Raw genomic sequence first — 21,549 nt, 5'->3', positions numbered from 1 at the left:
GTCAGTGTAAAGCAACAGCTGCTTTAGTAACAGTTCTTTCACCCAGCGATATGGACATTTCCCGCCTTACTTACACGAGAACGGTATCTATACGATGCAGGCAGTTATCCTGTCAACAAAATGTCCTGTATCGTTAGTCAGAGGCAGAGAGCTGGATGAAAAAATGTCTTTTTGCTCGTCAACTCCATTCATTGTGCTTGACAGGAGCACCATTTTCCCACCACAGCACCTTCTTAAGCCATCAGCACCTGTCCTGCATCCTGTCAAGCTGTCACAACACTCAGCCTCAGCTTTTAGCTCGAACAAGCTACGTTACATCATTAAATGTTTACCTGCCTTTTTCTGAAGAAAGATTTATTATTTTTAAAGCAAATACTGCAATTTCATTTAATTGTCCTGACATGAAATCATTTCAAAAGGCTGTAAGGAAAACATGATTGGAACCAGGCTGACTAAACTGGACACAATCTTCTTTTAATGACTGTGAAGTTGAATTTATATATTCAATATACTCACGGGTGTTCAGGCTGCAAGCTTACTTGGTCTGGTATGACCAGTAGCTTACGTTAGCTAAGCTAAGGTAATGTTATCAAGCTTTAGACAGCTGCTGTTTAAGTAATATCAGTGAGTATCCTCCTGTAAGTCTTTAAAGCAACTGACCCAAGAGGATCTTGGGAAATGAAGGCAAATTCAATATGCGACTGTACCAGTTGACATCACAGTGAATGTTCAACAAACGTGACAGCAATTTGTTTTAAAGCTGCCTCACAGTTTAACATTTTTTTACACCTTGGCTTTTAAAACAACATCAGCAGCCGCTGTTGAGTCTGTCAGTCTTTACTGGCTCTGAATCGTTAATGTCAACAGCAGTTGGTCGAGCACAATGTCAATGAAAGAGGCTAAATCTGTGTATTTATGAAAAGCTTTATGATGAATGACTGTATAATGGGCTCAAAAGGATCATTATTACCACCATACAAAAATGGCCATCTAGCACCATGAAGTTTTGCAAATGTATTTTTCTTATAGAAATAACTGACCTAACATTCAGCAAATTGAGGAAGTCAACTACATTCATGTCCTTCCTTCAAATGCTTCAATTATGAGCACTTCAAAATATATTCATAAAACAAATTTTATTTTCTGTAGAGTGCACACACTATGTGTCAGCCTTGATTTGTGAACCAGGTTACCAAGATGCCACTTCCCCTCATTCATTCAGTCATTCTGCTCTATTCATTAATTTAAGCCTCCTGCTCTTCTGTTATAAATCAGCAGCAGCACTAGTTGTCTTGTAATTCAGTTAACTTTTGTTGTTGTGTGTATTGTCTCTCTTGTGCACCTCGGCAGGCAAGCTCATTATCACTGTAGGCGAGGAGAGCAGGAGATATGTTGTTTCATGGTGCCCCCCTGTGGCCTCAAACACGGTATCTCTCAGATGCATACAGTAGACACTAACGGGTACAACAGCAAAACCTTTTATGAGGGAAGTTTTACTTTCCTCTGAGCTTATATGTGGAATTCAGTTTTGTATTTGTATTCATCAATTTCAATTTGCAATGCATTGGCCTGGTAAAACCCTGCCCTGTCTTCTGTGTGACGTGTGAGCCCTTTAAAAGTAGCTGGAAGATGCGCTGCTCAGACGTTTTCTTCTCTTCAAGGCCTCTGTGAGTGTGAGGGCCTTTCCTCAGGCAGTGTTGTCAATTGATATGCATTCACAGTGCAGATAGCTGGTTTGGGTTTTTATAACAGTCTATTGAAAAGCTGTTGTATTAGAATGACGTAAAAACAAATAATTAGGCTTTAAATAGCATTGTGTTTTTTCTTATAACAAGGAGACCACGCATGCTCAGACATAGTCAAGAGTATAAAGATGTAAAAAGCGGCTTGGCTACTGTAATAGGATCAGCACCCCTCATGCTCCCACTCACATCAGCCTTCATTACGACTGGCTTTGAGCAGGATTATTGTGCCTGCAGGTGATGCTTATTTACTGTAGGTGCTGATGTGTGCTGGCGTTTTGCTGATGCATGTCATTTATGTGTATTCAATTCAAATTGAATGCTATGCTATTACCCGTTCTCTTTTTTTCTGAACCTTTTCTTTGACCTCTCTGTGACATAATCATGTTATTCACAATATTTGATGTAAAGTTGTTTTGTACTCAAGTTGTATTATGAAAGAAATGGTTATTGCTGTAGATTGAAAAAAAAGCATATTTTTCTCTTATGTCTCTTTTACCAACGACCGAGGGATGGAGGGAGGCAGATAAATAGGGAGTTGATAATAAAATGTTATTATCAACTCCCTATTTATCTGCCTCCCTCCATCCCTCGGTCGTTGTGAATCCTCTTAGAGGTGGATTATGGCACTAAGATGTCTACACTGAGAGGGAGAGAGAGGAAGGGAGAGCGAGGAAGAAAGGAAGAGCATGAGGCACAGTGAGAGCGAGAGAGATCGTTACAACAGGACATACAGGGAAGGAGAAGAAAAAAATGGAGAGAACCCCTCGGCCTGAAATGGGTCGGGAACGGGGTAGAGGACGGTCTGTAACTAGGGTGAGTACACAACCATTTACTACATTTGCTATAAGAGGACAGTACAAATATATTTCCTGCAAAGGACAATACCACACTTTTGAATAAGCTGTGCATGTATGATTTATTGAGCAAGATTTAGTCAGAATACATGAACTATTACCTGCCTTGTAATTCAGCTTAATTAGGTCAAAATCTCAGTTTGGCTTTAAGAGCAAGTGACGTGTGCAAGCTGTGTGTGTGTGTGTGTGTGTGTGTTTATTGAGTTACCTGAGGACCTACTACAGTAATGTGATAGACCGAGGGGATGACCTTCCTCTTAATTAATCTCACTTATAAATTTATGTCCTGTTACTGAGACAAAAGTGAGTAAGAGATAGAGAGAAAGGACTTTGTATGCCAAAATGTGTCTTGGTCTGCTTAATGAATTAGACAATACTCTAATAGGAGCATCAAATACTGATTTTCTCAGTTTCTCTCCCTGTAGGGAGAGCCAGCAGAGCCTCACATGGTGAAGCACACACTCCTGTGTCTCGTCCTCGCTTCCACTGACAAGGCAGGGACAGACTAACCGGGCGGCAGCAATGTCTCTACTGTCCTTAACCAACCCTCCCGGCTGGAGCGTGTGCTCTGCTCTCTGTATCCTCATCGTGTTGCTCCCAGAGGCCAAAGCAGATGGCCTGAACACTACCACTCAGCGCAATGGCGGGGGATCCCAGTGTGGGGAGTACACTAACCAGGTATACTCACTGAAGACATCCTGCACACAAGGCAGAGGGATGTTTTCTAAACGAGCGTCTGTTTACTCTGGAGAAGCGTCAGCTCTGTGTGAAAGCAGCTCAACTTCGGGAATGTAGTTCTCTGCTAGAAATACATAATGAATCGTGCAAGAAGGCAGTGGTGGGAAAAGAAGTGACATTATAAGATAGTCAATACTGATCAATCAAGTAGCCTTTTACTGATAGGTCATGTTGCAGCGAGTGAAATCTGCGGGGTTTTGAGATAACTAAGTTGGAAAGGAGAAAAAACAAAGTTCTGCTCCACCAAACTATAATCATATTTTGGACAAACTTGTGAAATATTGGATACATTTAACTCTTTGGGCCATGGAGAGTTATTTAAAATAGTATGTTGAAACTGTTGATATATGTTGAGCTAATTTCCACAGCTTTCTATACTTTTGAGTAGTTTAGATAAACTAGTATTAAGGCTGCAGTTTGAATCTGCTCGGGGGGGAAAAAACACAGTCTGGGCAATTGTAGTTGTATTATTTATTAACAGATATATTGACACTCTGCTGAGCAACTGCAGGTCTGGAAGTCAGGGGTTCGTCTGTCATCTTAACAGGTGATGGAGGATGGGATGTGTCGGCTGGTGGCCACACTACCTCAGCTGCACGAGCAGAAATGCCCGGATATGTTTCGCTGCACGGACGAAGTTTCCTACTGGCTGCACGAGAACGAGGAGAGGAAGCAGCAGATCGTGGCGCTGAAGGAGACCATCTCTGAGCTGCAGGAGGAGCTGAGGAACCACCGGCACCGCATCAAAGTCCTCGAGCTGCAGGTGAGATCCCCATATTGACTTAGCAGTCCTGGGTCAACTATCAGCACCAATCCTTTCAAATGCTTTGAGAGCTCACTTTAGTCCACCTGCAGCTCACCGGATGTTGTAACAATGTGACTGCTCCTTTTTACAGACTCGACAGGTGACAGAACTCACCTTTCTGGTTTTGTTCTCTGTATACTCTGATTAAAGATCGTGGTGGGCATTTTGCTGGAACCATTAAAAATGCTTGCCTGTGCCATATTTCCGTACAGGAAACAGATTAGTTGTGTACAGTTCTGCACTGTAACTTGGTGCCTGGTCATCAAGCTGGCTTCCCCCCCAACACGTCCTTGACCTTACTCACTAACAGGATTAGCCTCCTACTCTTGCACGTGCTGCCTCATGCGTCTCAGGCAGTGAGCCTATACATACACAGACTCTCAGCTGCACGGGTCAGTAGCCAAAGGTGGATGTTGGAGAGGGTTTTCATGTGTCGGATGTGTTGTACATGGGAAGAGAGCAGGAGACATGTCACCAGGGCTGGTGGTAATGGGAGTTAGTGTTATCCTCTATGTCAAAGCTAGGAATAGAGAAGGTTTATAAGAGAGGGCTCGTCCCCTTTTGCCCCGAGAGCACTGGGAGACGATGCGTGTTTGAGGTTCAATGTGTGTATTGAGATAGACTAGAAAAATAAATTTAAGATATTTCAGGCCATGATACAGGGTTTCATATACAGATCACAGATATTTCCTATGTTCTTGTTTGTGAGCATGCTTGTGTGATTGACTATTCACATGTATGGTGTCAGAGTGAAGAGAGGAACCACTTAAATACCTCTTTGGAGCAGCGTTTTCATGAGTTGGAGCATCACTACGCTGAAGCCACCACCCTGCTGCACCTTCAGGGCACCCTAATCCTAGACCTCCAGGTATACCTATCATGAGTATAATGCCATTTCACTTTTAGATGAAATGTGCACTGGGTGGTTTTTGATAGTTTTACTGTTTCACTGTGTTTCTGTTTAGACCCACCTCCATAATCTGACTCTTTTGGTGGATAAAGTAAAAAGAAGCCCCGGGTGCTTGATCAACGTCCTCCATCCCAACCCGCTGATGAGTGCTCAAGAACCTCAGCACTCAGGTACACTCTCTCAGAAACATTAACAGTAAAAAGTCTTGAGAGGCATGATCTGCCAGCAGAGGGCGCCAAACCCACCTTGTTGATTTACTCCTTCTCTACCCCGTCTCGCGTTCTTTCCTCAGTGCATGTGAGGAACTGTCCCATAGACTGCGCTTCCATCTACTACAATGGAGTGAGGAGATCAGGTCTCTACACAGTGGTGCCATCAATGGCCGGCGTGCCTGTGGAGGTCTATTGTGACATGGATACAGATGGTGAGTAGCATACACAATCACAGAAGGGTAAGTCAAGCTGCAGCTGAGTTTCAGTCCATGAGAGTATCAACTCCAGGGTTGCTGTGGCCCTGTCTTCCCCCATTGGCCATCAAGTACAATAATTCATTAGACATGGCATATGCTTTCCTTTCCAGTGACCTTCTTTTTGCCTCAGGTGGTGGCTGGACTGTGATCCAGCGACGTGCTGACGGCTCGCTGAGCTTTGACCGCAGCTGGAGGGACTACAGGGACGGTTTTGGGGACCTGCACTCGGAGTTCTGGCTGGGCAACAATCACATACATGAGCTGAGCACCCAGGGAGACTACAGCCTCCGCATCGACCTGGAGGACTGGAGCAACATGCACAAACATGCCCTCTACCAGAGCTTCAGGTTGGTGGCATGCACAAGTACACAAACAGTTGATAGACAAATGCACTTACTTGTGTGTTGTTGCAAAAACATACGCAACAATCTCTACCTATTGCATAATTACCTGGTGTTCCTCTCTGTATGTGTTTATGTGTTTGTAGTGTGGAAGATGAGGAGCATCTGTACCGTCTCCATGTGTCAGGCTTCAGCGGGACAGTGCAGGACTCTTTCAGCTGGTACCACGACAAGCAGGGCTTCAGCACCCCAGACAGTGGCAACATCTGCGCTGAGATCTCCCACGGCGGATGGTGGTACAATCAGTGCTTCTACGCCAACCTTAACGGTGTCTACTACAGGGTAAGTGTACACAGGCAGCCATGGCTTCACTTTATGCTTCTAAAGTCAGGAGAATGTTTACTACTCCTGTTCACTCATCCTGCAGGGAGGCCATTACACTGCTAAAGGCCGGGGGCCGCTGGGTCCTGATGGGATCGTTTGGTACTCCTGGAGAGACTCTGACTATTACTCCCTACGCAAAGTCAGCATGATGATCCGACCACGCTCTTTCCGAACCCGTTTGTCACCATGACCCACTGTTGTCATGACAACTGTAAATACACAGGAACAATCCCAGCTGTTGGGCTCACATGGGGATCTCTCGGGGACACCGTAGTCACGATGACCTCCAGTGATGTTTTTATTGACAGAGCTCATCAAGAAGGAACTGAATGTCACTTATGTCAACAACAATGGCCTCGCTCCTGCTATTTTTGAACCGCTACACGTGCAAATATGACTGGTATGCTCGATATTTTCAAAACAGTGGGGATTTTCTGCTGCACATTATTTTGAAACCACAAACTTTATACTGTGGAGTTCTGTTTGGGACATGAACATTTTTCATTCAGCCACGGAGGAACCAAGTTCTTCCATTTTTTTCTACTTCTATTTTGTACTTGTATTTGTAGTTTAATGCATCGACACTTGACACACTATTAGCAACCCAGCCAAAAAAAGAAAACCGGACATTTTTGTGATGTGTTGACGTAAGGGGCTCCCAGACGAGGCATGTGGCAGGAAGATCACATGAAACAGTTTATTGAATTATCTGCATATGGTGTGTGCTTATTGCATATTTATGATGACTATTATCTAATTTCATTCATTTTGAATTTGCAGCCAACTATGAGTTTAAACCATTGTGTATTTTCTTTGTTGAAATAAAAAGGGTTTTAAGACTAAAACATCGGAACATAAGAACACTGTATTGTATTAGATTTAATATCCCTTTGGTTTGATAAGTGCTACTGTCTCACAGTACAGGGTATGGCAGAGAAGCTGTGCTATATGACGACTGTGTATACTGTATGGATTGTACAATAAACATATATACAAAATGTGACACAAATGACTATTTCATTAAAAAAAAAAAGTTCTGAAAGAGCACTTTTCTAAAGAACATTTCAAATAGGTGGAAATAAGAGAGAACTCTTATCATACAGTACACATACTACCATTTATCTACGGCATCTAGTAAGTGTTACTTACATTCAAATTACTTCACACGTGGGTTTCCACAGACCTTTATCCTGTCAATATAGCAGGAAAGCGTTGAGCAGATGTTAAGTCTGTGGGCCAAAGGATACCAAAAAAAGAGCTGCAGGTTTGTACTCCTTTCACTTTAAACTCGTAAACAAATTTACAAATGTTTTACAGTCTTGAGTGTGACAAAAAACTCATTTTAAACTAAAACGAGTGCTCCGAGCTCCAATGGAGCCCTAAAGACACAACACGTACACTCAAAAATACCAAGAATGCATGTACTGTCTGGTGTACACGATCTATACTTTATGTGGCCTACACATCCAGCTGCACCTGATGGGGGCCGAGAGCTGAATGTGGGGTAAAGGGGCTCTTTCACTTCCTCCACTACAAACTGCACAAACACACTCTTTGACCGTTCGCACAGGCTGCCGACTCATTCTCATTCCCATCCATCTCTACGCATGAATCTGCAAAAGCGAATAAGGGCTTTACTGTGAGTGAGTCAGAGAATGCGTAGTGTGTTGCACTCTGAACCATGCGGAGAACAAGACAAGGTTTCTTAAGGAAACACACACAAAGAAACAAAACTGCCAATGAGTACAAATCATTGTTTATTAATAAATCAAACTGACTTTTTGCTCCTCTTTGAGTTACACTGTATTGTAAATACTCCTATACATAAAATAGTATCTCAATGACAAGAAGCACCTGATAGGGCAGATAGAAATATATATATATATATATATATATATATATATATATATATATATATATATATATATTTTTCATGTATCAAGCGACAAGAAAACAGAGTGAACAAGATTAGAGACTGATTGAAAACTGGGTGGTGAAGAGCAAAACTGCATACAGGACGAATCCATGGCTCTTGTTTTAGTACATATTCTTACAGCGAACGTTGCCGTTAAATCTTCATATAAAACACCGTAATCTCAACAAAAAAAAGCACAAATATTCTTCAGGAGGACTGGGAGGGAGAGGAAGGGAGGTATTACATTCACTGACTTTTGGCTTTACTGTCCAACGCATTAAATAATCAACCCCAACTTGAGTATCATTCATCCCACATTTTGTCATCTCTCCTGATGTGTAAACTGCAGTGAAATGGTACGCAGCCTGGGGGGGGCAACTAAGTCAACCATTTCTATTTTCCTCAAAGGGGAAAGACTGGAAGGAGGTGGAGCTTCCTGTTAGCTCTTTGAGGAAGTGCAGGATGAAAAGGGGGCTCGGGGACTGGCAGCAGTGGACATACAGAGGACACACACCGTCTTCGACAGCTCTTCCAAGACTCGGCAGATTCATAAAAGGAATACTCCGCTTCTTTTACCGAATATGTTAGGACTCTCAAATGTTAACAGCACTAATAATTCAAATATTGGCTGAGGAATAGACAATATTATGCATTCAGAAATCCCCCCTGCTGTCCTGCTGAGGAGAGGACAGCATTGTTTGTTTTTTGGTGTAAGTGCATCACTACATCACCGTGCAGACAACATGTGTAAAACCTTTCCGTAACAATTTTCTACATGGAAAAATGGAAAAACTGCAGAGTATTGCTTTAAAATACGTAGATATCATGTGAGCACAGGCGTGTTGGCGCCTATAGCTGTACGAAACTTGCATCACATTAGAGAATCTCAATGCATTGTGCAATTAACGGTGTCAACTTCCTGTCTCACAGGCCTTGAACGGAGTAAAGGGTGTGTGTGTGACACGCGTGTCGTGGTCGGCTATCATTGCTGGCTGAACGAAAAAAAGTGTCAAAGCCTTTTCAGCCGCTGCACATGCTGAGACTGTTAGCATAAACAGTAAAGGAAGAGATGAGGTGAGAGCGAAAGAAAGAGAGAGAAGTGAAAATTAAATTAAAGGGAGGGAAAGGAACGCAGTGCAAGGAACAATATTTTGGATGTTGAGCTGGTTTCAATCTTCTTTTCTTGCAGTGCGAGCCTGAAGGTTGTTGCTTTCACATAGTCGTGAACTGACCGTGTGCTTGTCTCAGCTTTGCAGCAATCTGAAGAAGAAGAAGAAAAAAAACTTGCATCAGAGGCTGGTGAGCAACATGCTCCACAGGTGAGAAGACAACAAAAAGGGCAGACGATAAAAGTGCTTTACCGTCTCGTAAAACTTGACTTGCTCTTCCAAGTACAACTGCATGACCCTGTTGTAGTCATAGATACGGTTGCTGTGGAAGTGGTTCATCTCAGCTGCGGGACACAAGGGGGGAAACCAGATATCAGACATCCTGATACGATAAAACTCCACCGCTTGAATGTTTCTGAGTGAGTGCGTTACCTTGTAATGCGTACGACATTGTGCTGACTCGTTTAGCCATCGTGACTTTGTCCTGAGCGGTAATTTTACTGGCAGCCACAAGCTTGTCTCCCTCCTTCACCTTCTCTATGGCTGCCTGCAGGAATTAAAGAATAGTATGAAGACAAAAGACCATTTAACTCAACAGCATCCAGATAAGGTGACGGGATTAAAAAATAAGCAAAATGAAGCTTTTACAGGTTTCAAGTCTCTTCTAGACTGTGTTGCACCAGCAACTCATAAATCCTTTACTAGGTTTGTGTGTGATGTCTTTACTAAGTAATAAGCAACTACTAGCTACTGTCTAAACTATCAATTTACTAAATTGAGTTGCATTATTCTTCAGGACTTAAGGAAGGTCTTAGCTAATGCAAACTTTAATAATGTGTAAATTGGCAGCTAGGAAACATCCGTAGCGTTGTCCAATCAGAAGCAATCAACTATGTAAACAGGAAGTCACTGTAGCATCAGTAGCTGTAAGAGAACTAGAAGGCAAACGATATATTAAAATGTAGGTATGACTTTTTTTTAACAGATATGCATACATCGGAATTAGTGGTGTAGCAAAGCCTGAAAGCTTAGGCTGTATAAATGAGGCTAATAAAGCTTTGTGTCACTATTCCCAGTGTACCTTATGGACTCCGATGGTGTCAGGGAAGCATCCGAGAAGACCCTTATATTCATTGTTGGTCTCCATGACGAAGTGGAGGTCCTTCTTGGGCTGTAAAGGGAGCGGAGGTAGATGGGCAGAGAGGAACAACAGAAAAATGTCACATACAAATCAAAAACAGGAAATAACAAGAGATGTGAAAGTGATAAGAAAGAACACAGGGAAACACTATCTCACAGGAGTTACTTCCCAAAGTTTAATTTTAAAACAATGGCCTAAAAAAAGGCTAAGGCCTAAATAAAGGGAGATGTATAATAGTGACGATTCTCCTTAAAGGAGCAGTGTGTAGGATCTAGTGGCTAAGACAATGATTCTTAGTTTCAGGTCATTAATGAAAACATAGTTATGAATATTATATTCCATTTCGGCCAATAAACCCCCCTAAAGCCGACACACTGTTCCTTTAAGGGCTCACTGATTCAGTTCACCAACTGAGCCACACACTAAAAAAATAAGAGTTGCTGTCCAGACACAGGCAGAGCTAAAGCTAAAGCCAACAATCCTACACACTGACAAAAAATGTCGGAGCAGCAAACGCTTACCAGATGAATCCTCCCTCTGGAAGCTGCATGGATATCAAAAAAGGCCCAAGTTTGATTTTTATTACACACCAAACTAAAATCAGCCCACACAGAACGGTCAGAGAATCCAGAAATAGAAGGATGAAAACAACATTTTAGGAAATACTAGACAAAAGTGTGCCGGTGGCTTCTTCCTGTGCAGATACAGACATCACGGACAGGACGTTGGGTTAAAGTGGTCATTAAAACGCCACAACCAGGATGTAAACACAGACTGCAAACAGGAAATGTTCACAGAGTTTGAGAGATACAACGATTAGTGAGAGAGTGAACACTAAAACAATGTGGTTGATAAACGGGTCTAAAATAAACTCTAAGACCTTTGAGGGAACAGAGGCCTTTAAGTTCTGCTCCACTGCCATGTACGTGATGGAAAAACACATGATGCAAACACTTAAGATTTCTAAGTAATTGTACCTACCTGCTCTGCCACCATCTGAGCTATTTCCTCATAGGTCTTGCCTGCTGCCGTCATGGCATCAGTCAGGGTTGACTCGCCTGGAGCGGAGAAGGGGTTAAAATATGACATCACCGCGTTTCTCAACAGTATCTGTGTGCAGACTCGTTTCAAAACAGACTTCCACGTAAATAATATGATAAATACATGTGTGGAAGTTTTGACGGTGTTGTACCTTGATATCCACTGCTGTTGAAGACAGAGGAGAGGTTTTGGAAGGCTTTGCCGATTCTCTGGTACTCTTTTGGCAACGCTGTGGAAGGGAAGAAATGAAACATGAAGACAGACCCGCATTGTGTGAATGGATTTGTCTAAAGTTGGCAAAATACTCAACAGAATGAACCACACATCAACATAAACAGTGATTGCGGTTTAAAATGAAGGTGTGGCCTGTGTGTGGTAAAACATTTATCTCGTGCGTCATTGTGTACGTACGGCCTGTACATCTCTTCCAGTGCTCGTTGCCCACTGTGAGGATTTCCTTCACCCCGTCATCCATGGCTTTGGTGAACCTGCTGAACTGCTCACATTTCTGCTCCCTGTGGACGAGGGACACATTTAACATACATTGATTACACCATAAGCAGCACACAGTCAGCCACACAGTTAACGTCGGTGCCTTTTTGAGTCTTTTGCAGTGGTTGAGGGTAAAGTTGGATGAAACTCACACTTCCACAGGATCCAGCTCCGCAGCTTCAGCCTCTATCGTGGAGAAGATCATCACTCCCACCGTCTCGTCCTTCTCTGCTTTTCTCTTCCCCGTCTTCCAGTCCTGTACCAATGCATCGTTTTAATTAAGCAGTAATACAAATAAAAACCCTTTAGAACGAAGGGAGAAGAAGTGATGGAGAAACAGCCCACCTTCTCATCCTTGTAGGTGAGGAAAATCTGGAATACGTCACTGCAGGAAACAACGGGGTGCCTGCACATCCTGGTCATCCAGCCCTGCAACCGCTCCATACGCATCTTAATAAACTCTTCCTCAAATCGCCCTGGAATAAAGGGGGGAGGGGGGAGGTGCACAGAAAAGATTCTATAGCCATGCTTTCTTCAGCAACGTTCATCTTTTTTGTGTCTTGGTCACACTTACCCGTCACCTGCTTGTCTGGTAAAGACGGGATGGGGATGGCTGACCCAAATTTGTCTAGAAGCCTCTCGTACAGCCAATCAAAGTGCTTGTATCTGTGATTGACTGGTCGGTTTGTGGTCTGCAAACCAGGAACATGGAATTATAGACACTGCAAGTCATGAAAACTGGAGGCAAATCATCATTTATTATTATTATTTTAAATCATATTTATTTTACTGAATAAGATGAGCAAATGATTAGATGGTACTGGGTACTTACGTTGGGTGTGATTTGGTACTCGATGTAGCTCTTGAGGCCGTACATCTTTGAGCCTTTCTTGGGATCAGCCACCACACAGTCAAGCTGAGTTTCTGGGTAAGACCACACCGGACCAACTTCTCCTGACTGAGCATACAAACACAAGGTTGTGAAACCTGCTACTCTGCATTTTATGGCATGAAAACCATTTGTATGGATATTTAGATATAACCTACATAGATTGGTAGCTTCTCTTTGCCCTTAGCGAGCTGCTTGCATAAGAGGTAGAGCTCTGGACCGGGCTTAGAGAACCCAGGAAACCTGCTCAAAGAGAAGTTTGGAAATTAACCACGATGTTGTGCATAGACGTTTGGGAGTGATGGGGACATTCCTAAAAGCAATAAACCAATCTCTTAAAGGCAAATCCTAACTGAAGCACAATCCTATTACAAAGCATTTGTAATAGTTTAAATCACTATATTTCATTGACAACGATTTTATAACCGTCCACTGTTCTGCTTCTTCGTTTTTCTATCAAACTCAAGAATCCAAAGCCCCGTGTCTTACTGCTCTAGTAAGTCTTACTTGTTGAGGGAGATTTTCATTGAAGCTCCTCCCCTCTGCATCGCGCCGCTCTCTCCAGATTCTGACTCGGCGTAACCTCCAGTGGACTTCACGTCGTCCCACTCATCGTCCCACTCATCATCCTCCGCTCCTGAGAGCAGATACATGCACACACGGTCGTGTTTTTGGCACAGAGAGCACAAATTCTGTGTTAAACAACCTACTGTGAAACGTGTAAATGTGCAGGAAGTGAACAGTTATAAATCCTGCGGAAGATTAAATGATACAAACAGAAGCTTCTGCTACGTTAAATCAATGAACCACCAGCAGGGACGGACATTAAAAGGATCAATTCTGTTTTCCAGAGGTAACGGATGCAGTTGCACCAGTTTGAGAGCATGCAGCAGTCGCCTATTAGTGATCAGAGAAATTGCATTTCTGGAATAACATGCATTGCCATCAAATGTCTTAGCATATACACAACATTGCCGCGCTTACTCAAAACAAATGAGTTCAACTATTGCACTTTGCATCTGCAAGTACAGCTAAAATAAGTAGACAACAATTTGAACCCGGTTCTAAATGGGAAACAATTCTAAATTTCTTGCCCTAAAAACATGATGCATAATTTGCATAGCATGATTTTCTCAACAGTCGTGCAGTTTAAAAATGATTACATCTGCCTGAAAAAGCCAAAATGCAACCACTGCATATTTGGTCAACATTTAGTTAAGACCACAAAACAGTGAGAAAAACAGAAAAGCAGTATGTTAGGTTTAAAACGACAAAACACGTCAGCGCTAGCTAAACAGATAGCCACAGCTAAAGCAATATGTAACAACTCTTTACCACCGGTTTCCTGTCACTGAAGAATACATTTTAATGATCCAACATGTTATTCAGTTTGTCATCCAACATAAACCGAAACAGTCCTGCTAGAAGATGACTAGCCTAGCTTAGCAGAGCTGTAGCCGTCTGTTCCAAAGTACGTCAAACCAGCCTAAAACTTTAAACCTCCTTTTCTCTCTTTAGTTACTGCTCTTCTTCTTCTTCTGTAGGACAGACATGCTGTGAGACTCATTATGAAGCTCATCATCAAACACTACCAACTACAACAAAAGTCTGTCAAACATGTCAACGTTGTCAAATTGTGGTTTTTGACAAATACGCCGCATGTATCAGAGGTACAATTCCATCCAGTTACACTCAATTTCAGAGGTCAGTCACATCTGGCATCTTTCCACATCACATGTAAGTTAATAGTGTTAATATTAAGATACAAATTAAATGCTGCACACACATGCTTTTAAGACTGTATATCATTTCCTAAAATTATTTGCTATTTATTGCCAGTCCACACACACACACACACACACACACACACAAAACGTAGGAAACCGCTTCCACCAGGCAATGCATGGGATACCTGTGTAATCGATAAGGTAAGGATACGGGTAGATGTCTTTGGCAAGAGGGAAAGAAAGGAAAAGTCTGTTAATTCTTCTCCGCGCCTTTTTACAATAACAACTGGAGAATTAAAAAGTAATGTGTCCTTCTAAGTCATGACTTGATTGTCCCATCTCTGCGGAGGGACTGGCCAGAGACAACTGAGCACAACCACATCTGGGAGTTAGTTTAAACAACGGGATGAAATAGTATTAGCAAATAATAAACACTGGATCAAACTACCTGGGGGGGGGTGTTGCTGTGTATTCTCAAGGTACTTCACTTAGTATCAGGTTATGTCGAAGGGAAGGAAACACTTCTCTGTCCCGAGTATAAATCATTTATTTCATTCCTCTACGATGCAAACCCCATCTGGTACGAACTGTGTTGCAGGATAGTGTTGCACCAGCTTGCTTATTATTAGGATGTTTGCTGAATTAAGCGCACACCTCCACGGAGCTTCGCAGACGTCATCCACTGCCGCCGTGTATTCTATCTTCGTCCCAACAATTAAACTATTTGCAAACACTAAGCTCAACTGTTTAGCAAGATCATGACAGCAAGAGCTAGAACAGTGTGTGACCTTGCCTGGAGGCAATCACAATGTACAGTAGAGGTGTAATCTCTGTTTTTAGCACCACTACTTAATTTTTCTAGATCATTATGTCTATAAATTCAAAAATCTTCAGATTCAAATAAAGTTAAATTATCCTGTTAAACATTTGACAGGAGACAAATATAATAACTTGAAAAGAAAGCAGAAGCACTCTAGAATGCCAAATGTGACGAGTAGTCTCTAGTTCCTTATTTAAATATCAGTAATAGCAGTAGTGAGTAGTGCAAGTAATACTAAAATAATTCAATTTACAATTCATAAACAGCACAAGGTCCTAGGCAGTGATTTTTACTGTACCGACACATACTGTGTTTCTAACTTCAGGCCACCATGGTTGCTAACTGAAACGCTGTTCGTACCTGGGCCCTGGTAGGCCTGAGGGTGGCCCTGTGATCCGGAGCTCCAGGGGTCAGCGGGACTCTTCCCGGTCTGGGTGCCCTCCGGATTGGACGGCCAGTTATTGTTGGAGCCCCCCGAGGGGTCCGTGTTCCACACCGACCAGGGATCATTACCGTTACTAGCCTGGAGCAGACGGAGAGAGGAAACGTGAGGGACGAAAGAATGACAGATGAAGCATGGAGCGGAGAGCGACGACACAGTTTGGAGTCTGTTTAAGGAGAGGCTGACAGTGGTCTTTTAACAACATGCTTTTTCACATGATGCAGACCTAACACAGCAATTTGTTAAAGAGAGTAGTTTGTAAATTCTGTTTAACACATGCAGTAAGTACAAATATAATAATACTGCATATTTGAAAACATTTGTTTACAATATGAATATGCACACTCGCACAAAAACACTACCATCCTCCTGTCTGCATGCCGTGCTTACAGGTCCAGCATACTCTGAACCGCTATGAAAATGTGTAGGCATAGGCATGCAATAGAGTGTATGTGCGCCTCTTGTAGGTTGCAGTTAGCTTAATGCTAACCAAGTAATGAGCTGCCTGAACACAGAACTAGTGCAGGGTCACTTAAACCACCACGTAACGCACAGACATACAGAACGATCGCTGCAATGAAAAATGAACACAGCAGTGCAGTGAGGACCAACACTCAGCAACAGCAGCATTTTTCCAGATTTAGCAGCACCTTCTATGTACATGAATAGATAGTTTTACACAACAGCCAAAATGGTAAACATTTTAAAGATTATGCATAAGATTCTGATCATCATGGAGTAAATGTGCGTGTAGTGGTCTGATGATTCGTCAGTGAGATGATTAGTCAATTATATGCAAGATACGTGATCGTTAAGCTTTTTAAAGCTCCGCTGTAGTGCCGATTCATACAATTGTGATAAAGGGCGTGGGAGTCGATTGGCGACGTGCGAGTGTGCATGTGTTGCACTGCAGTGCAAGGTGTAAGGAGAGGGTGAGATCATGCTCTTTGCAGGCGGTCGGAGTAGGAGGGGGAATTTGCCAAAGCAGACCAATCAGAGAGGAGGGGGGGCTTGGGGGCAGAGAACGGGTGAGGGAACAGGACTTGGGTTTTCATCCACCACCCCTACGTGGCGGTTACCTCATCGGGGGACGAAAGGTAGGGGGAAACTGGGGTGTCGGGGGTGTCCGGCTGGGGACTTAAGCCCCCAGCATCCACCTTGAGAGGGAGAAGAAGGTGACATCATCACAAGGCGCCAGCAGTGGAGGTTTACACTCAGCATGGGATGAGTTAAAGTGATGCTGGATATGGATGCGTTTGTGTGTGTGTGAGAGTGTGTGAGAGGAAAGAGAGAGTATGAGGGATAACGGCTGACACATTTCCTGCTTTGACTCACCTCCTAACTCTGCCCAAAATTTCCACTGATCCAGCAGTACGCTCATGCTTGTGGAACTTCCTGCCTGCTAAATACAGACGATTTCACCGAGCATATTTCCTCTCGGTTCTATCTTACTAGAGCTAAAAACCTGTGTCGGTTATAAATGACAGGACCACGGTGAAGAGCTTCCACGGCAGCTGCTCTCACTTCTGCATCTCTGGGGATCGCTCAAGCTACACAGACGTCAGTAGAACTCTGTCATCACTCACTTCTGCTTTCTGATTTTTCTTCAACATCACCCCATCTCACACATTCTTTAGAGTGGATGAATGGGATCATGGCAGGTAGCCAAACTCTAGCCCAAAAAGCAGGCATTTGATAGGACACCCGGTGTTAATTTAATATACCCAAACCGTCGTTAGGTGAGCGCATTACCTGGTATTGTGCAGGTGCTGCTGGTGCTGCTGCGGGAGCGAAGGAATCAAAGATGGACAGGTCTGGAGTTGCAACATGTCCTACACTTGGAGTAGGGGCTGCAGCTCCGGGGAACGATGGCAACTGCTTACTGAACTACAAACGGAAAGATAAAAAGACAGAAAACAATTCCCATTAGAAGTATTCCAGAGATTCCAGTATGACTTAATGACTTTTAAAGACGCATTCCTCTGTGGTAATGTGATCGTGTCTCCTTGGCATTCCCTGGCAAACTGCGTTTGAAACATTCTCAGTGTATCCATCAAAGTGTGAAAACACTGGCTGCCGATACTTAAATGCACACATTCAAATCTGCTTCACCACTTGTCAATAGACGACGACACCACACTTAATTCTTCTGGCTATTTCTTGTAGCTCATCCTTTTCTTTTTGCAGATCTTATTATTGCCAGCAGAGTGCACTGAAACAGAAAGCGGTTGCTTGAGAAACAGACTCCTGATGTTTTTCATTAGATGTTGCATAAGCAACAACTGCAACTGTCATCAGTGGTTTTTTTGTTTTTTTTATGATTTGGAAAGAAATCTAAACAGTCTGGGGCAGCTGGGGAGGTAACTTAAGGTCAGACAAACACACACATCCACATGAGTTTTATTGCCAAGTAAAGCAGAAGGATAATATCAATCTCTCTCACACACAGACACACACAGACACACACACTACATTGTTAGACATTGCAGAGGAGGTTGTTTAGAGTGAGGCTAAGCTGGTAACAGACTTCAGAAACTTTACTTCTAATCAAACTCTCTCTGTGTCTCTTTCTGAATGTCTTCGGAGTGAATCACATCCCCGCGATGAGGTCAGAGTTACTGGACACACACACACACACGCGCACAAACACCCTAATCAGCAAAACCCTGAAGAAGGCACATCCTGTTGTGATTTCGATAAGCGCCACAGTTCAGTCAAAAGGAGAAAGCTATCCTCGACTATAACGACAGATATCTAACCGATAGAGGCCTTGATAGGTTGAAATCTTAAATGGTTGAACTTTAATTTAGCACATATTGTGCATCGCAACCTCACAACTTGATAGCAGATGGATTTGCGGCTTCATTCTCTGCGTCGGAGGTTTCACCGACCCACACTAGGAGGCTGTCTATCTTACCTCGATGTAGTCTTCTGGCACCAGTCCAACCTCCCCTCTGGAGTTCTGTGCTTCAATCCAGCCGCCTCCAACACTCTGAAATAGAGTGAGACCAAAACGCAACATGTTACCATGAACAGGCTCAGTCCGGAAAAGAGTTGGCGTCCGCGTCACATGCACACAAAGAAAAAAAAAAAATCACATTAAAAGGAAATCTGAGAATATGATCAAATGCATTGCATTTCCCAGATTACTCTAAAAAAAAAACAAAAAAAAAAAAACACATTTACATGCAGCTGTAAAGGACACATTGCTACAAGTTCTGATGTTGCCGTGATCCCTGCTGCCACAGCAATACTTATTCAAACCTGTCGCTCTGTTTCTCTTAATTCACCACTGCAATTAAGACCGCAGGGTTTCCCATGAACACGTTATTCACGTAGGTGACAATATCCAGGTTTTCCCAAGTATCTGTAAACACACCGCAAGCTCAGCACAGTCAGTTTATTTAGAGAAGAAGAAAGAGAGAGACTGTTTTCCTGATAGAGTAAAAACTTAGAACCGACGTTGATTAGGAAACTATGTAGGTCAGCACACAGCGAGGGACCTTTGAACTGTTGTCGACTGGCTGTAATGACATCATGTTTACTCTTTTTCTTCCTCAGTACGAGTTTGTGACCCTCCTTGTTTGTGTTCAGCCTGAGATCATGTGAGCCGGGCCTTTATAGTTCTGTAGGTTTGAGATAGGAAGCTAACAGAAAAGTCACAAGAACGCTATTTTATGGCTGAAACACACACACACAACTAATATAAAATACCGCTGCTTAAAAAAAAGACTGAGTGAAAAGCTACATTTTGGATTTTTCCTCTTTCAGTGTCAAGATTTACCTGATTGGTGACAGTAAGCGTCTCTCCTTCTTTCACTGTCAACTCGTTGTTTCCAGCCTCAGCAGCGAAGTCATATAAAACTTGTACCTGAACACAGTCAAGAAAAAAAACACACAATTCACGACATGTTTGACAAACACTTTTAAGAAGACGGCACATGAACATATATCTGCATGTACACACAATATCACCCTCTGAACAATAACTCTTGTGGACTTAAATTAACATGCAGTGAAACAGGCCAAACTCGTTCTCCTGCCCTGTTATGCTGACTCTTAATTAGGTATTAGTATCAACCAAAAACAAGGCCGGTACCGTCACGTTACCCGGTTCAGGTTAATACAGGAGCCTGCAGTTCTTCTCACACTGACCCACATCTACAGATCTGCCCTTTCCCCTTACCCCCAGAGACACTCACACATGTCACACAACAACACTGAGAAGTGTGACAACTATTCTCAATATGACTTTGCTTCTCACAGTTGACTTTATGGCTGATTTTGAGCCTCAGGCCTCATTTATTTTCATATATTTGACTATCCAAATTCATTTGGATTGTCAGTTCTGAGGTCAGTGTTATCGAAGCAGTATCACCTTCACAGACTAACTAACTTGTTCATTAACCAGTGAGATGGAATTTAAGGCTATTTAATCAGAGAGCTATTTTAGCACTTTGTTTCTGTTTATTCTACTTGGGTACAGGATTATCTAGATCCTCCTAGCTCGATGGCATGATGTGGATTGCTGTTATTTCAATTTAAAGTCCCCCACCAATCAATAAGATGTTTTACTTATTGTTATCTCACTTAGTATTAATACCAACAGTAACTCTAATACATGTATTGATAATACTTAAACGAACTGAATGCATTGTAATCTATGGTGAAAAGTAGCAATCAACCAATCATACATATTAATACTGTAGAGAATGAACAGGGCCATTCACACACGCTCGAGACTACATTTCCCAGCATTCCACGGGGGTAGAAATGACCCGCACTGGAAAGGTAGTAAAATGTCACAAGACACTTTCTTAATGAGGCACATTTTCCATGTATCGCAAGAAAACTCATTTACTGCATACGAATGTGTCGTAAGCGCCAATTGCGCGCTTTTAAACCAGATTATTAAACAGTTTTCGGACTCTTTTAATATGTAGTTTATCGAGTGAAGTGTTTACTGTGAACCTAAACTCGAGAAACTACAACTGTCTGAGCTTCCAGAGTCCACAGCCCGCGCCTTATTAGTACAAAATACAGCTGTCAGGCGACTCCGGAGGAGACAATACACCCGGGTTGACGTTAAAACAGCCTAGAAAAGCTGCCAGACTTACCTTTTGCGCCATTATCGAAGCATTGATCAATCATTACAAAACACAGGCCCTGCGATTTTCAGGATTTCCAATCCTCAGCTGGACATTTCCCCCCGCTGCTCTACAACTAAAACACAACACGGTAGTTCCACCCGGTGAAGAGCGGCCGCACCACCGACTTTAAAACAAAAATCCTGCAAGAAGACGAGAGGAGTTGTCAAGTTAGTTCAGTGTGACTGCAAGTTTGCGCCGCGCAGAGCTGCTGACAGTACGGAGGGAGTGACCTGCTCCACGGAGAGAAACCGGAAAGGTAGTCTCTGTCCGACATGGCCCTCCAAGACATGACTCGTTCATTCCAAAATAAAGTGAGCCAACAAATAAAACATGCATAATGTACGTTGAAAGTAGCTCATGTTAAAACCACAAAAATAAAGATGATAATTATAGTAATACGAATAATGTGAATTCATAAACCATGTAAGGGGATTTTAGTAATTATAATATAATCAGTCAAATTGTAAAATATGCCACAATAACAGCCATCAAACATGTTTCCTTTAAAATATATATTCTAGGTTTTTTGTTGGTTAATATTGTACTTTCCTAAGTTTCTTTCCGTGTTAAATGAAGG

General features: G+C 42.6%; 2 protein-coding genes across 5 annotated transcripts; one reads left to right on the top strand and one right to left on the bottom strand.

Annotated features, from left to right (window-relative positions):
* Nucleotides 1-2,482: 2,482 nt before the first annotated feature.
* Nucleotides 2,483-7,249, top strand: LOC116396050 (fibrinogen-like protein 1). The gene is made up of 9 exons (XM_031870430.1): nt 2,483-2,558; nt 3,025-3,277; nt 3,885-4,100; nt 4,891-5,010; nt 5,108-5,222; nt 5,345-5,476; nt 5,652-5,868; nt 6,009-6,204; nt 6,290-7,249. The coding sequence occupies exons 2-9, from the start codon at nt 3,122-3,124 to the stop codon at nt 6,434-6,436; spliced, it is 1,299 nt and encodes a 432-aa protein (XP_031726290.1). The 5' UTR covers nt 2,483-2,558; nt 3,025-3,121; the 3' UTR covers nt 6,437-7,249.
* A 1,235-nt stretch (nt 7,250-8,484) lies between these two features.
* On the bottom strand, nt 8,485-21,226 carry snx9b (sorting nexin 9b). 4 transcript variants are annotated; one of them, XM_031870415.1, is made up of 19 exons: nt 20,940-21,226; nt 19,607-19,693; nt 18,740-18,814; nt 17,575-17,709; nt 16,902-16,979; nt 15,741-15,903; nt 13,341-13,470; nt 12,992-13,079; nt 12,777-12,902; nt 12,519-12,636; nt 12,290-12,420; nt 12,097-12,200; nt 11,864-11,967; nt 11,604-11,681; nt 11,393-11,469; nt 10,352-10,441; nt 9,703-9,817; nt 9,523-9,614; nt 8,485-9,421 (listed from the first exon to the last, which is right to left on the bottom strand). In XM_031870415.1, exons 1-19 carry the CDS (start codon nt 20,949-20,951, stop codon nt 9,374-9,376), a joined length of 1,851 nt encoding a protein of 616 aa, XP_031726275.1. In that variant the 5' UTR covers nt 20,952-21,226; the 3' UTR covers nt 8,485-9,373. The 4 variants fall into 4 exon arrangements, with proteins under 4 accessions (XP_031726275.1, XP_031726276.1, XP_031726277.1 ...); XM_031870416.1 differs by having other exon boundaries at nt 12,992-13,076; XM_031870417.1 differs by lacking the exon at nt 16,902-16,979.
* Nucleotides 21,227-21,549: the final 323 nt, after the last annotated feature.

Source organism: Anarrhichthys ocellatus, unplaced genomic scaffold (assembly GCF_004355925.1).
Source record: "Anarrhichthys ocellatus isolate YVR2014 unplaced genomic scaffold, GSC_Weel_1.0 scaffold52, whole genome shotgun sequence".
Classification (NCBI taxonomy): Eukaryota; Metazoa; Chordata; class Actinopteri; order Perciformes; family Anarhichadidae; genus Anarrhichthys; species Anarrhichthys ocellatus.
Note: the sequence above shows the minus strand (reverse complement) of the source record. Positions and strands in the feature narration are given on the sequence as shown.